This window comes from Bufo gargarizans, chromosome 11 (genome assembly GCF_014858855.1).
Source record: "Bufo gargarizans isolate SCDJY-AF-19 chromosome 11, ASM1485885v1, whole genome shotgun sequence".
NCBI lineage: Eukaryota > Metazoa > Chordata > Amphibia > Anura > Bufonidae > Bufo > Bufo gargarizans.
This window is the reverse complement of record NC_058090.1, coordinates 50860282-50877234: the sequence shown is the minus strand read 5'-3', so window position 1 is coordinate 50877234 and position 16953 is coordinate 50860282. Positions and strand designations below refer to the sequence as shown.

Sequence of the window (16953 nt, the reverse complement as noted above, 5' to 3'; positions counted from 1 at the left end):
ATATGCTAGTGGAAGCACCAAACACCACTCTTAAAGGGCATCTGTCAGCAGATTTGTACCTATGACACTGGCTGACACTGTTACATGTGCGCTTGACAGATGAAGGCATCTGTGTTGGTCCTATGTTCATACATGTCCACAATGCTGAGAAAAATGATGTTTTATTATATGCAAATGATCCTCTAGGAGCAATGGGGGCGTTGCTGTTACACCTAGGATCTCAGATCTCTCTGGACCTGCTGCACCATCTGCATTTACACTGCCTAGGTGTAACGGTAACGCCCCCGTTGCTCCCAGTGGATCATTTTCATATAATAAAACTTCATTGTTCTCAGCAATATGGCCACATATGAACATGGGACCAACACAGATGCCTTCAGCTTCCAAGTGCACATGTAACAGGTCAGCCGGTGTCATAGGTACAAATCTGCTGACAGATGCCCTTTAATGTTTAGCTTTTACTCCATGTGTGCACTGGTTTTAACTATTTCAGGGGATCATGCAAGGTGGCATGCACTCTGATGGCAAATGTTCCCGAATTTGCACAAATTTTAACACAATATAAGAATAACATTATAAATGACTTGAGAAGATCTAGAACATAAAAAGAGACAGAGCTTGAGCTCCGATTGGCAGAAGCTAGAATAAAAGGTTAGAGCGTCCAGGTCATAAATACCAGGCAACAAGTCAATATGGCAAGTTAGTGCAGAAAGGCGGCATAAAGGACACGTATCAGACATTCTCAACGGGGCAGAAAACACAGGACTGCTTTTTGGAAAGTGGACTGTAGCCCAGATAAAATGGGGCAGATTTACCAAAGGTCGCACTTTACATTGTCTAACAATACGAATCACAGAATTAATATTAGACAAATTGACTATTCTGGCGCATGGACCTTTAGAAATTTGGAGTATTGTAAATCCTGCAGCAGATTTACTCTAGAATTCTATCCGTGAGCCCAAAAAACGGTTTATTCTAAATTTATACCAGAAACTCCAAAAATGCGGCAAAAGTTTGATGCATTTCTGGTGCACGGAGGTAGATTTAGGAGACTGCTCTTCAAAGTGAAGCCATGCCCTTGTCAGGTGAAGGGTAAAACAGTTAGTAAATGTGATTTAAAGCATGCACGCCAGTTTTTTGGCGCAAAATACTCCAAAATAATGGAACATTTTCAGTAGTAAATTTGCCCCATAGTGTCAGCCAAATGTTAGCATGTTAAGGGGCGAGAGACCTAAACAAGTTGAATGCATGGCCTCCATTAATCAGTGACTGCACCAAGGGTCAGCAATCTCCAGCACTCCAGATGCTGTGAAACTACAACTCCCAGCATGAACCCTTGCTCGGCCGGCTGTCCTTGGACTCCCACAGAAGTGAATAATGCATGCAGGGAGTAGTAGATCCACACGCTGGATTATGAAGTAGTTTGAGAATGTCTGATACCAGCGATTAGAGGACGTGCAGGGAGGGAACGGGCGCGCAGATTCCACCCTTCGGACGCTATAATGCTCTCCTCTTTTCTGTGTGGTTACAGGGGGCTGCAGACAGTGGGAAGGAGTGCAGACAGAGGTGCCACTACCTGACAGCTCATCGGAAAGCAGAGTGAGAACAATATCAGGCAGAAGGGGTTTGGAAGGATGGATCAGGACAGGTGCACTTTTAGCGCTGCGGATAGAGGCTGATGGCAGGGCACTGTCCCCAATGGATCGGCTCCTCATGGCTTTAAAAAAAGAAGACAGAAAGACAGGAGAGATCGGGGGAGAAGAGGGACCGGAGAGGAAAGAGAAGTGACTGATGAGAGTGCAGCAAAACCACAAGAAGCAGGCAGAAAGTGAAATTATGCAGGTGGAGAACTCTACAACATTGTGTGCTTTTATGGTGGAGCATGGACATGGGAGACGAGAACAGGACAAGACAGAGAGAGGGGTACAACAGAAAAATACACCACAGACAGGAAAAGATATCACATAATGCATGGCACATGGACAGCAAATGGAGATATACAGGTTCTGAATGCTCCCCTTGACTGGAGTAAGGGTCCACCTTCCAGGTCATACCCAGAGGAGCCCAGCATCTCTCCGCCATGTTAATTCTGCAAAGCAAAGTAAGAAACCCAAAAAAAGGGCACCCCAAAACTCAGATTTACAGACTCCTGTGAGTATGACTTGGGAAAGGGTACTGGCTCATTAACTAAGTAAACCTTTCTGAACTGATTATGCTGTGAAGTTATCTGTGTCCATGTCCAATCCACATTTTTTGGAAGACTGCACATGGACCCACTCCTTTCTATGGGTCTGCAGACTGCACATGGACCCACTCCTTTCTATGGGTCGACAAAAAAAACGGACAACACACAGATGTCATCTGTTTGCTGTCTGTATTCTTATGTCGAAATTATTTATGCAAATTATAAAACATGTCCTATTCTTGTTCATACTGCAGAGAAGAAGAATTATTTCTAATGATAGGAGTGAGATAAATGCAGAGTGCACGTGGAAGGTTGCCGTATTTTGCAGATCAGTGGTTTGCGGACCCCAATATGGACACCGTTGTGTGCAAGAGGCCTGATACTACATTTCCCCTGCTGCAGCCATATTGGCTTCCCCCTGAGAAAATAGCTAACTGTCAAGTCAGAAGCCAGACTGTCCAAGATCAGCTGATCTTTGGCTGGCTTTACCGTCATCATGAGACAACCACTTTAAAGGGTTATTCTGGCCATAAGATTTTATCCCTATTCACATGATCGGGGATAACCATTTTATCAATGGGGGTGCAACCACAGGGATCCCCACCGATCATGCATATTTAGGCTAGTGCAGAATTAGACTAGCAATGTTTATTTACTTTTTATTTTTTAGTATGTGATTTGTCTGTGTTATCTTATATTTAATTACACTTAGTAAATATATGTATTCACTTAGCCTGCGTAAGATTATTCATTCTGAAATCTTTTCAATTCACGTTAGGCCCCTTGCAGACGAGCATTACTCCCGCAGCGAGTCCGCATCGCAGCTCCCGGCCTGACCTCCCAGCACTGACAGTATTCACATAGCATTATATTGATTTATGATGCTATGTAACAGCATCATGCCAGTGTTATCCAATACATCCAGAACTGTAAGGGTTACATAGCATCATAAATCAATATAATGCTATGTGAATATGGGAGGTCAGGCCGGGTGCTGTGATGTGGACTCGCTGCGGGAGTAACGCTCGTCTGCAAGGGGCCTAGCGTGAATTCAAAGATTTGAAAATAAATAATCTTACGCAGGCTAAGTGAATAAATATATTTACTAAGTGTAATTACATATAAGATAACACAGACAAATAACACACAGAATAATAAAAAGTAAATAAACATCACTAGTCTAAATATGCATGATCGGTCGGCAGCGCTGGGAGGTCAGGCCGGGAGCTGCACTGCGGACTCACTGCGAGAGGAACGCTCGTCTGCAAGGGGCCTTACAGTGCGGGTCCCAGTGGTGGACCTCTATCAATCTAATAGTTATCACCCTATCCTGTGGATAGGGAATAACTTTTTATAACCACATTTAATATCTCTCTTGTAGACCATCGGGAATTGTCTGCAAATGTGCCACAGCCACCTCTCACATTTGGGAAACATGGGATTGCAATGAAAGCTCTATACGCTACAGAGAACTAGATCTTTCAGTTTTATAGCTCTACTATTGCACTGGTTATTCATCACAATTAAAGGGGGTTCTCAGAGACTATAACACTGACGACTTTAGGAGAGGTCATCAGTTTTTGGGTTTGGACACTCACCATGAGAGCAGCGCTGTAGTAACCTTGGGAAAGTAGCTGACTGGCAGTGATGCCAGGAATCAGACCCCCGCAGATCTCATATTGATGACCGATCCTATGATCAGTAGCTAAGTCATGTATTTTTTATATAATTTAATGATGAAATAACAGGCAGCTCAGCACACTGGAATGATGGGGATTGTACACAATAGGGATGGGTTCTGCATACAGGATGATTCTAACCAACACCTTCTGCTGATATAAATTCTATAACCTTCTCATCAAATTAAAAAGCACCAGCAGTGAATCCTGCAATCCGTGAAATCATGGACTGATATGAGCAATGAAATCATGGCAGATGTTATAATATTCACGTACCAATAGTCTTCTGCCGCACAATACTTCTGGCTTTCTCAGTGCCAGGAGATCCGGTGGTAGTGGCACTGCGTTGGCGCATCGGAGCCTGGCCGGGCTGCTCTCTGCTCCACCCTCGTGAGAACGACTTATCCACTGCACCTTTCTGAAATTCATGGCCGCCTCCTACATAAAGGCAACGACAACAAGGTCTGAGAAGAGAATGTCACTACATGATGCCATTTGGATTATTCCATGCACTGGAGGCCCCTTCATTGTCTGACCAACCACAACTTAAAGGAGATATACCTATGTAATGGCATCATAGTAACATCATAGTCACAGGCCCACTCTTCTATAAGCCAAAACGGCAAAAAAAAAAAACATTGTGCTGTTTGGCAAATTTTATCAAAGAAAAAGGACATGCTCTGTCTTGTTTTTTTTTTTTCTCCTGCCCCCCTCTTCTCCAATTTTGTTTGAATGGGTTACAATGGGATCGGTAATGTAAAAGCAAAGTACAATTACTATATATTAGAGGTCTTTGCAAGGCCAGTATGCATACTGTTCTTTTTTTCTCTAAGCTGAGTAAAAATTAAAGGGGTCTTCCAGCCTCTTTTTAAGTGATCTTCTGGATAGGCCATCAAAGGTTCAACACCCAGCGATCTGCTGTTCTGTGTAGCTCTGCCGCTGGACCTCGGCACAATGGAGCTACAGAGCACTGTCACCATTGAAGTGGGCAATGCTTGTCACAGCAACGCTGCTCACATTGATTTCAATGACAGCAGTGCTGTCTGCTACAACGCTGATTGTGCTTTGTAGCTCAGGCGCCGACGTCCAGTGACGAGCTACACAGAACAGCTGATCAGAGGGGGTGCATGGTGTCAAACCACTGTCAATCAGGTAGTGATGGCCTATCCTGAGGATAGGTCACCACTAAAATATGACTACCCCTTTTATTTAAAAAAATTTAATAAAAATACACCAGACACATAAGTTAGGAGTCCAGTGTATTGAGAGAGCGCTCTACCTCCCCTTTTAGCAGTGACTGACAGCAAGCTGCTGTGTACTGCATACCTATGTGTCCAGTGTATTCTTTGATCACTCTTTAGCCAAACAGCTGAATATTTTTGTGTTTTTTTTGGTTAACAGGAGAGTGGACCTGTCCCCCACACTATGCTGACTTGACAAAGACCAGCATAGTCTGAGGACAGATCCACTTTAACTGTTCCTTTTACACATGGATTGCAGACAAGGAGTGCGATTCTGCACATCAGTAGAGTGTGAGCTTTTGAGACGTATTCTTTAACCTTTGCCCTTGTGCTTCTTCTGCTTTTGCTCGCTTAGCTTGTCTAATGGCAACTCGTTCAAGTCAAGATGGTAGACGTTTTTGGCCAGCACTTTGGTTAACGTTTCCATGGTGTGAGCCCACTCTGTGGCCTGCTCCTCCCAGTACGTCAGCGATGACATAACTGCCAATAAATCGTCCCACAGTTCTCGGGAGACGCTAACATGAAGGCTGGACTTAATCCAGGCCACAATCAGCGTCTGAGACAAAAGATAGAAAATTGGTTAATATAAAGAAATGTTATACAACACTAAAGGAACAGGAATAGTTATAGCTTTTATTTAGTTTTATTACTTTTAAAAAAAATCTAATTTTATTCTGTATTGCCATTTTCTGACAGCCATAACTTTTTAAAATATCCATCTACCCAGCTGTATGAGGGCTTATTTTTCACGGGATGAACTTAAATTTTATTGATCCCATTTTTGGGCTATGCACAACTTTTTGATCACTGTTATTCCAAATTTTTCAGGGGACAACGTGACTAAAAAATGGTGACTGTTTTTTGTTTTTTCAGTAACAATTAAAGAGGACCTTTCACTAGAATAAAAAATCAAAACTAAGAATACAGACACATGGAGAGCGGCGCCCAGGGATCTCCCTGCACGATTGGCCAGCGCTACAGCCTGGGGGAAGGAGACGCCGGCAGGCTCCACCCAGTTGAGCCGAACATATGAAGATACCGGAGCCTATACCGGGAGAACGGAGCGGCGCCCAGGGATAATAGTAAGTGCAGTGAGATCCCTGCGCCTCTCTCCATTTCTGTATGCTTAGTTTCGATTTTTTATTCTAGTGAAAGGTCCTCTTTAAGTTAATATATTTTTATGTATATTTTTACTTCTTTTACTACTTGTGTAATAACTTTTAGACCCCTTAGGGCTCTTTCACACCTGCGTTCTTGTCTTCCGGCATAGAGTTCCGTCGTCGGGGCTCTATGCCAGAAGAATCCTGATCAGTTTTATCCTAATACATTCTGAATGGAGAGAAATCCGTTCAGGATGCATCAGGATGTCTTCAGTTTCGGAACGGAACTTTTTTGGCCGGAGAAAATACCGCAGCATGCTGCGCTTTTTGCTCCGGCCAAAAATCCTGAAGACTTGCCGCAAGGCCGGATCCAGAATTCCAGAATTAATGCCCATTGAAAGGCATTGATCCGGACTTAAGCTAAACGTCGTTTCGGCACATTGCCGGATCCGACGTTTAGCTTTTTTAGAGTGGTTACCATGGCTGCCGGGACGCTAAAGTCCTGGCAGCCATGGTAAAGTGTAGCGGGGGAGCAGTATACTTGCCGTCCGTGCGGCTCCCGGGGCGCTCCAGAGTGACGTCAGGGCGCCCTAAGCGCATGGATCACGTGATCGCATGGCACGTCATCCATGCGCATGGGGCGCTCTGACGTCACTCTGGAGCGCCCCGGGAGCTGCGCGGACTGTAAGTATACCGCTCCCCCGCTCCCTGCTCCTACTATGGCAACCAGAACTTTAATAGCGTCCTGGCTGCCATAGTAACACTGAAAGCATTTTGAAGACTGATCCGTCTTCAAATGCTTTCAGTACACTTGCGTTTTTCCGGATCTGGCGTGTAATTCCGGCAAGTGGAGTACACGCCGGATCCGGACAACGCAAGTGTGAAAGAGGCCTTAGGGAGCTAAAACCTGGGATATCTTTTGATCTCTTGTCCCATGCACCATAATAGAGATCTATTATGATGAATGGGATTCTGATGCCTCGTGCTCAGCTTAGCATAATAGATCCGATAAACAAGAATACACATGTACGTAAATCACAAAAATATTTTATTAATTAGTCACAAGAAGGACAAAAAAAGTAGACAATAGTAAATGTAATGAATAACAGCAGTAATGTGGCGGCACTGCGGATCAGCGCCCCACCTAGGTTACACAAAGTGGATATATCCCCTAAGCACACGTCACCTGCTAGCCTGAGTAAGCTAAATAGCTTAATCAAGATAGGTTGTCTCATCCACAGGCCACGGGAAACGTGGGCTTAAGTAATAATACAGGTGTTAGCATGCCAGCCGAATCATAAGTGTAAATGGACGCAGTGTATGGATAGCATATCCACAACACCGGACATAGTTAAATGCCAAATGCATCCAGCACATAAAGGGTCACGACCGGCATGTAAAACACATATATGAGATAGAATAGAAGGGGAACCAACCTTAGGACCTTGGTGAGCGCACCCCTGACGCGCGTTTCGCTCAGCTTCTTCAAAAGGGGCTTACCATGGCAGGCCTGGGAAGCCTCAGCAGACCCTCGGCTGCCATGGTAATCGATCGAAGCACTGCAATTTCACTGAGAGGGCTCTGATCGGAAGGCAGAGAGTGCAGCATTCCTCTGCCTAATCTCACACAGGCCCTGATCGCTATTGAACGTGGCACCTGAGGGGTTTACTAACCAGTTTCGGCATCATTGCTGATCCCCGTCATTGCGGCCAGGTTTTTGTAGTATTTACAGCTGCCACCCACTGCGTATGGAGCGGGCTGCGGCGCTGAGCCAGCTCCATACAATCCCCCACTCATAATGTCGTACATATACGGAATTATGTGTTAAGGGGTTAATAGAGCCAATACTGGAAATTAGATCAGAACCTGCCCTTCATGTGCCTGACCATCATTCTAATACAGGAGGAGTTCAGATGAGAAGCCACTGACCACGTCTTCTGCCCAACACGGAGAGTCTGGCACTCCTTACATCAATAGTAACATCTACCCCTCCACGCTGTGACCCACCAACAGTTACCTGAAACAAGGGTCCCGCCAACCGGCCAGCCAAAATCTGATTCTTCCTGCCTTGATATTGCTGTAGAACCTGTTGTGGGATCTTCAGGACAGACTCTGTAACCCTGAGCATAACCAGCAGCAACTGCATCCTGGACACAACAAAATGGTATCTTAACATGAGCGTAAAGGAACAAAAAAAGTGATAGATATAAAAGGGGATCAGTTACGTATCAATTATGTTTTTCTGAACCTAATATATATTTTTTTAATTACAGTCCAGAAAACCCCTTTGAGGCTGCTAAATTCAATTTCACAAGGTTATTCTGTAAAAACCCTGATTGTTTTCTAACCAACCAGGACTGGGCTCGCCCTGATCAACCAAGAGTCTTCAGGGGTTTTTACAGGTGGGTATGCAAAAATAGCTGTTGGCCAATGTGTATTCTCTGGGGAGAGCGGAGAAAGCTGATGCCAGACGGTTCTGGATGTTCGTATCTCCGCCAGAATAAAAAGAGGAGGAGAAATTATTAATTTCGCCTGATCCCTGTCTCCCTCGACATCTGCTGGGGAGAGTTGGAAGAAGTGTCTGCCGAACACTAATATGTACGGGGGCCTTAACATACTGATGGCCTATCCACAGAACAGGTTATCAGTAGGAGACTGGTGGGGGTCTGACACCCAGCACCCCCCATCCAGTTGTCATTGGCAGCTGCAGGTTCCAGAGGTAAACAGTGTACTGAACTGTAACACTATAGCGCCTTACATTGTGTAGTGGCCGTTCTTGGGTACTGCAGCTGATGATCCTATTTAAGTGACAGTGTAAGGAGCTGTGTTCTGCCTCTAGACACTATACTAAATTTAAGGATCCTGCAGCTGCCGCTAACAGCAGGTCAGTGGGGGGGTGTTGAACCTCCGCCAATCACATAATGATGACCTGTACTATGGGCAAGTCATCAATATGTTAGTCCCCCCCCCCCCCCCAAAAAAATAATTAATTCTCCATTTATGTGTGCTAGATATATATTTATTATTGCCTAACTGAGAATACGGTACCTAGACTGTGCACATTCACAGAAATACCAATGGCAAGTAATTGATTAAACAGAACAAAAAGGGACAGAAAATTTATTGTTGTGACCTGAGTGATTTATCAAAATTCCACCTTTAATTTTACCCCAAAAAATAAAAAATTATTAAAAGGTGGAATCTGATTGGTTGCTACGTTTAACTAAGGCTACTTTCACACTGGCGTTTTGGTTTTCCATTTGAGAGATCCGTTCAGGGATCCTGCTTGCAGCGTTTTGGTGTCCGTCTGATGAAACTGAGCCAAACGGATCCATCCTGACATACAATGTAAGCCAATGGGGACCTATCCGTTTTCACTGGCACAATAGAAAAGCGATTCGTCCCCCATTGACTTTCAATTGTGTTCAAGACGGATCTGTCTTGGCTATGTTAAAGATAATACAAACGGATCCGTTCTGAACAGATGCAGATGGCCGTGTTATCTAAAACGGATCCGTCTGTGCAGATCCATGACGGATCCGCACCAAACGCGGGTGTTAAGGTAGCCAGTCTTCTTTTACACCAGTTTTAATAAATCTTGCATATCCCACTTTTCATATCTCGACCCCTTACAGATAAGCGCGTGTCACTCTGCGAGTCCGCAGCGCAGCTCCCGGCCTGACCTCACAGCACTGATGGGGTCACATAGCATCATAAATCGATATAATACTATGTAACCCTTACAGTTCTGGAATGTATTAGATGACACTGACATTCCAGAAATGTAAGGGTTACATAGCATCATAAATCAATATAATGCTAGGTGACCCCGTCAGTGCTGGGAGGTCAGGCCGGGAGCTGCCTGCGGACTAGGTGACAAACGCTCGTCTGCCAGGGGCCTTAATGACCGACCTAATTTGGGCCTTCAGGGCCCAGTTTTTTTCTTTTTCATTGATCCTCTCAAAGAAGCAATGTTTGTCGGTCCCTGGCTGGCATGGTAATCCTGGCATTCCGGATTCCCATTGAGGGAAGAATAAGTTATGGCATACCTGAGTAATAAGCTATACAACTCTCTAGTGTCAAAATTCCTTAAAGGGGTTGTCCCATCATAAAACATATCCCCTATCCACAAGTTAGGAGATATGTATCTGATCTGTGGGGGTCCGACTGCTGGGACCACCAACAATAATAAGAATGAGGTACCAGAGTCTACAGAGCAAACAAACTGGTGGTCACGCATGTGTGCGGCCGTTCATTTCCCTCTATGGGACTTCCAAGGATAAGCAGTGTGGCACTCGCTGTCTCTCAGTAAGTTGAATGGAGCGGCAGCACACACGCGTGACTTCTGTTGAATTCTTGTGATGAGTGAGGGTCCCTTTTCCTATGGATAGGGGTTAATTTCTTATGGTGGGACAATAGGCACTCTATATACGGCATAACCTGCAAAGCTCTAAACCACGTGTTCACAGCAGCAGTCATTCTCAGTTGCCCTTATTACCAGGTCTTCTTATCCATGGAGACTTGAACCACCATGTAACGGTAGATGTTCAGGACTCTCTTGCACATGTCCGTATGTTCATTTAACATGGTCTTGTTGTCGTTTGCCGGTTCAAGCAAAATTATATTTGCAGCATTTACGATAAAAACCTACAGATAAAATAGAACCAAAGACGTAAACAGAATTGATGATTGCTTCATCCGTGAATGACACAGAATCAGGGCGCTGCACAGGGATACCTGATACACGGCCTGAGCACCAGCCTTCACATTCCTGTCAAAGAGGTCAGCTTCTGAGAGCTGGCTACTGGAGTCCTGGGGACACTTGGACCAGCTGGCAGTGCGGACATGTCCTGGAGGAACTGTCAGTGCATCCTATACAAGGGAAAGAATGCATTGGTTATTCGTAGTCCACCCTATGCTGTATACATTATTACAGCAACTTAACTTGGCCACACAGCTGACACTCATTCAGCCAGCAACTATTACTCTGTGCCCCCCAGGCTTCTAGGAGACACCTCTGCCAGCGGCTTATCTCCCTAAGAGCAAAAGGATTGGGCCTATTACAATTCAACATGGCTGACCTTTCTTTCCACTTTTGTTCTGTATTAAAACTAGATACTGATATTCTTTTGTCCTATTCTGTTATTTTACTATTGTATATTTATTCTGTTGTCTGTACATTTTTATGAGGACGACCATTATGCTTGAGCAGTTAACAGCATTTTGAGATATGCTGTACAGCTGTAAATTGACCATAGGAATCTGTAGTCTGGAAACGACACCCATGACTTCTATGGGAAAGTGTTCCGATACACTCTTTGTCCTGTGCAGGGGTCACTTGTGCAGGAAGGAGGAGGAGGTGAGCCGTGACCATCACCTCTTGTGAACGGAGGATCCTGTATTTATATAGGTGTTTACCTGTCATTGTAACCCTGTCTGTGATGATAATGAGATGACTACTGAGAAGTGAACTCTACAGAACAGGAAGTGTAAATCTATAGTGAGATTTTTATTTTTATATATATATATATATATATATATATATATATATATATATATATATATATATATATATATAAATGGAGATTGAAGTTTAAAAAAAAAATCTTAAAAATTGTATTAAACATAAAAACTTGATTTAACACCTTAAGGACCTTGCCATTTTTCACCTTAAAGGGAATCTGTCATCAACTTTATGCGGGCCTCACTGAACGCAGCATAAAGTAGTGACAGAAATGCTGATGTCAGCGGTGTGTCACTCATGAGCTAAAAGTCAGTGTTTGCCGAGAACCAGCATCATAATCATTGCAGCCCAGGCCTTGAAAAGAGTCAGATCTACCTGAGAAGAGTCCTGGTTATTCCTAATCTCCTGCTCTCTCCCCATCTGCTGATGGTTGGCAGTTCTCTCCTAGAAAGATGGGGAGAAAACTCAGTAGAAGCCGGTCAGTCATCAGCAGGTGGGCAGGAGAGCAGGAGATAATGAATAACCAGGACTCTTCTCCAGTGGCCGGGACTCTTTTCCAGGCCCAGTCTGCAATGATTGTGATGTTGGTTCTCGGCAACCATTTACTATTGATGACTATAAATGACAGACCGCTGAAATCATCTCACCTGTCTGTACTTTATGCTGCTGTTAGTATGGACAGCATAAAGGCGATGACAGGTTCCCTTTAAGGACCAGGCCATTTTTTGCAAATCTGACATGTGCCACTTTATGTGGTGATAACTTTAAAACGCTTTTACTTATCCAGGCCATTCTGAGACTGTTTTCTCGTCACATATTGTACTTTATGATAGTGGTAAAATGGAGTCCAAAATATTAAATTTTTATATATAAAAAAAATACCCAAATTTACCAACAATTTTGAAAAAGTAGCAAATTTCCAAATTTCAATTTCTCTACTTTTATAATAGATAGTAATAACTCCAAAAAGAGTTATTACTTTACATTCCCCATATGTCTACTTCATGTTTGAATCATTTTGTGAATACCATTTTATTTTTTGCGGACATTAGAAGGCTTAGAAGTTTAGAAGCAAATCTTGAAATTTTTCAGAAAATTTCCAAAACCCACTTTTAACCCCTTAAGGACCAGGCTCATTTTCACCTTAAGGACCAGGCCATTTTTTGCAAATCTGACCAGTGTCACTTTAAGTGCTGATAACTTTAAAACGCTTTTACTTATACAGGCCATTCTGAGATTGTTTTTTCGTCACATATTGTACTTCATGACACTGGTAAAATAAAGTCAAAAAAATTAATTTTTTTGCATAATAAAATACCTAATTTACCAAAAATTTGGAAAAATTTGCAAATTTCAAAGTTTCAGTTTCTCTACTTCTGTAATACATAGTAATACCCCCAAAAATTGTGATGACTTAACATTCCCCATATGTCTACTTCATGTTTGAATTATTTTGGGAATGATATTTTATTTTTTGGGGATGTTACAAGGCTTAGAAGTTTAGAAGCAAATCTTGAAATTTTTCCGAAATTTACAAAAACCCAATTTTTAGTGACCACTACAGCTCTGAAGTCACTTTGCGAGGCTTACATAATAGAAACCGCCCAAAAATGACCCCATTCTATAAACTACACCCCTCAAGGTATTCAAAACTGATTTTACAAACTCCGTTAACCCTTTAGGTGTTGCACAAGAGTTATTGGCAAATGGGGATGAAATTTGAGAATTTCATTTTTTTGCCTAATTTTCCATTTTAACCCATTTTTTCCACTAACAAAGCAAGGGTTAACAGCCAAACAAGACTGTATCTTTATTGCCCTGACTCTGCCGTTTACAGAAACACCCCATATGTGGCCGTAAACTACTGTACGGCCACACAGCGGGGCGTAGAGTGAAAGGTACGCCTTATGGTTTTTGGAAGCCAGATTTTGCTGGACAGTTTTTTTGACACCATGTCCCATTTGAAGCCCCCTGATGCACCCCTAGAGTAGAAACTCAATAAAAGTGACCCCATCTAAGAAACTACACCCCTCAAGGTATTCAAAACTGATTTTACAAACTTCGTTAACTCTTTAGGTGTTGCACAAGAGTTATTGGCAAATGGGGATGAAATTTGAGAATTTCATTTTTTTGCCTAATTTTCAATTTTAACCCATTTTTTCCACTAACAAAGCAAGGGTTAACAGCCAAACAAGACTGTATCTTTATTGCCCTGACTCTGCCGTTTACAGAAACACCCCATATGTGGCCGTAAACTACTGTACGGCCACACAGCGGGGCGTAGAGTGAAAGGTGCGCCGTATGGTTTTTGGAAGCCAGATTTTGCTGGACAGTTTTTTTGACACCATGTCCCATTTGAAGCCCCCCTGATGCACCCCTAGAGTAGAAACTCCATAAAAGTGACCCCATCTAAGAAACTACACCCCTCAAGGTATTCAAAACTGATTTTACAAACTTTGTTAACCCTTTAGGTGTTGCACAAGATTTAATGGAAAATAGAGATACAATTTCAAAATTTCACTTTTTTGGCAGATTTTCCATTTTAATATTTTTTTTCCAGTTACAAAGCAAGGGTTAACAGCCAAACAAAACTCATTATTTATGGCCCTGATTCTGTAGTTTACAGAAACACCTCATATGTGGTCGTAAACCGCTGTACGGGCAAACGGCAGGGTGCAGAAGGAAAGGAATGCCACATGGTTTTTGGAAGGCAGATTTTGCTGGACTGGTTTTTTGACACCATGTCCCATTTGAAGCCCCCCTGATGCACCCCTAGAGTAGAAACTCCAAAAAAGTGACCCCATTTTAGAAAGTACAGGATAGGATGGCAGTATTGTTGGTACTAGTTCAGGGTAGATATGATTTTTGGTTGCTCTATATTACAGTTTTTGTGCGGCAAGGTAACAAGAAATAGCTTTTTTGGCACGTTTTTTTTTTGTTATTTACAACATTCATCTGACAGGTTAGATCACGTGGTAATTTTATAGAGCAGGTTGTCACGGACGCAGCGATACCTAATATGTATACAATTTTTTTTTATTTATGTAAGTTTTATACAATAACTTCATTTTTAAAACCAAAAAATTGTTTAGTGTCTCCATAGTCTGAGAGCCATAGTTTTTTCAGTTTTTGGGCGATTATCTTGAGTAGGGTCTAATTTTTTGCGGGATGAGATGACAGTTTGATTGGCACTATTTTGGGGTGCATATGACTTTTTGATCGCTTGCTATTACACTTTTTGTGACGTAAGATGGCAAAAAATAGCTTTTTTTACACCGTTTTTTTTTTTTTTTTTTACGGTGGTCACCTGAGGGGTTAGGTCATGTGATATTTATATAGAGCCGGTCGATACGGACGCGGCAATACCTAATATGTATACTTTATTTTTATTTATGTAGGTTTTACACAATGATTTTATTTTTGAAACAAAAAAAATGATGTTTTAGTGTTTCCATAGTCTAAGAGCCATAGTTTTTTCAGTTTTTGGGCGATTATCTTGAGTAGGGTCTCATTTTTTGCGGGATGAGATGACGGTTTGATTGGTACTATTTTGGCGTACATGCGACTTTTTTGATCACTTTTATTACCTTTTTTGGGAAGTAAGGTGGGCAAAATTTCAATTTTCTCATAGTTTTTATTTTTTTATTTTTATGGCGTTCACTGTGCGGGGAAAGTAACATGGCCGTTTTATAGATCAGGTCGTTACGGACGCGGCGATACCTAATATGTGTAGTTTATTTTATTTTTTTAATTTTTATTCAGTGATAAATGTTTTTTTTTTTATCTTAACTTTTTTCACTTATTCTTTTTATTTTTTGACCCAGACCCACTTGGTTCTTGAAGATCCAGTGGGTCTGATGTCTGTAAAATACAGTACTGTACTCTATATAGGTTTCTGTACTGTATTTTACTTACACTGAACAGATCTATGCTTTCAGCACAGATCTGTTCAGCACCATGGACAGCAGGACGCCTGAGCAGGCGTCCTGTTGCCATGGGAACCTTCCCCGTCTGCTCAGTTATGGTCAGAACTTCGCAGACGGGGAAGGGTGAGGACGGGGCTTCGGGGGGCTCTCTGGGGGCTCTCTCCCTCTCCATCGGGGGGCTGCAAAGGCACAGCAGCCCCCCGATCGGAGAGGGAGGGAGCTCCCTCTTACTGTTAACCTTTTCCATACAGCGGTCCGTACGGACCGCTGTATGGAAAGGGTTAAACGGCTGACATCGCATCAACGATGTCAGCCGTTTATACCAGGGTGCCAGCAATGTGCTGGCACCCTGGTATACCCACTGTACACCAACGATTACGCAATAGGAGGCGGGCGGGGGATCGCGATCCCGCCTGCCGCACCGCCCGCCTCCCGCAACGCCCCCACCGCCTGCGACACCCCCCCTGCACCACCCGCCGCCATCAAATCATGCATGGGTGCAGGGGGGGGTGTACTATATTGATTTTAGGCACTCTAAAGTTTCTGATCCCCGCGGTCAGGGACCGCGGGGATCAGAAACTGCAAAAAGCGCAGCAAACCGCAGGTCTGAATTGACCTGCGGTTTGCTGCGATCGCCGACACGGGGGGGTCACATGACCCCCCCTGGCGTTTTAACAGGATGCCGGCTGAATGATTTCAGCCGGCATCCTGTTCAAATTAACCCCTGCGGCGCCGGAATGCCGATTTTAAAGTCAGGACGTACCGGTACGTCCTTGGTCCTTAAGGACTCGGGAAATAGGGCGTACCGGTACGTCCTATGTCCTTAAGGGGTTAAGGACCAGTTCAGGTCTGAAGTCACTTTGTGAGGCTTACATAATAGAAACCACCCAAAAATGACCCCATTATAGAAACTACACCCCTCAAGGTATTTAAAACTGATTTTAAAAACTTTGTTAACCCTTTAGGTGTTCCACAGGAATTAATGAAAAATGTAGATGAAGTTTCAGAACTTCACTTTTTTGGCCCCTTTCACACGGGCGAGATTTCCGTGCGGGTGCAATGCGTGAGGTGAACGCATTGCACCCGCATCCGGACCCATTCATTTCTATGGGGCTGTGCACATGAGTGGTGATTTTCACGCATCACTTGTGCATTGCGTGAAAATTGCAGCAAGCTCCTCTTTGTGCGTTTTTCACGTAACGCAGACCCCATAGAAATGAATGGGGTTGCATGAAAATCGCAAGCATCCGCAAGCAAGTGCGGATGCGGTGCGATTTTCACGCACGGTTGCTAGGTGACGATCGGGATGGGGACCCGATCATTATTATTTTCCCTTATAACATGGTTATAAGGGAAAA

The 16953-nt window shown here is 43.4% G+C and overlaps 1 protein-coding gene across 5 annotated transcripts in view; it reads right to left on the bottom strand.

Moving 5' to 3' along the window:
• Positions 1 to 16953, bottom strand: part of RALGAPA1 (Ral GTPase activating protein catalytic subunit alpha 1) — a 174168-nt gene that overhangs the window by 100408 nt on the left and 56807 nt on the right. For 3 of the 5 annotated variants that reach the window (XM_044271450.1, XM_044271453.1, XM_044271452.1), the window contains exons 13-18: positions 10943 to 11077; positions 10704 to 10852; positions 8223 to 8352; positions 5424 to 5661; positions 4141 to 4302; positions 1577 to 1717 (exon numbers count right to left, since the gene is read on the bottom strand). In XM_044271450.1, coding sequence (XP_044127385.1) covers positions 1577 to 1717; positions 4141 to 4302; positions 5424 to 5661; positions 8223 to 8352; positions 10704 to 10852; positions 10943 to 11077 — 955 coding nt within the window. The remainder of the gene's footprint in view (positions 1 to 1576; positions 1718 to 4140; positions 4303 to 5423; positions 5662 to 8222; positions 8353 to 10703; positions 10853 to 10942; positions 11078 to 16953) is intronic. The other 2 variants (XM_044271451.1, XM_044271454.1) reach the window with 1 other exon arrangement.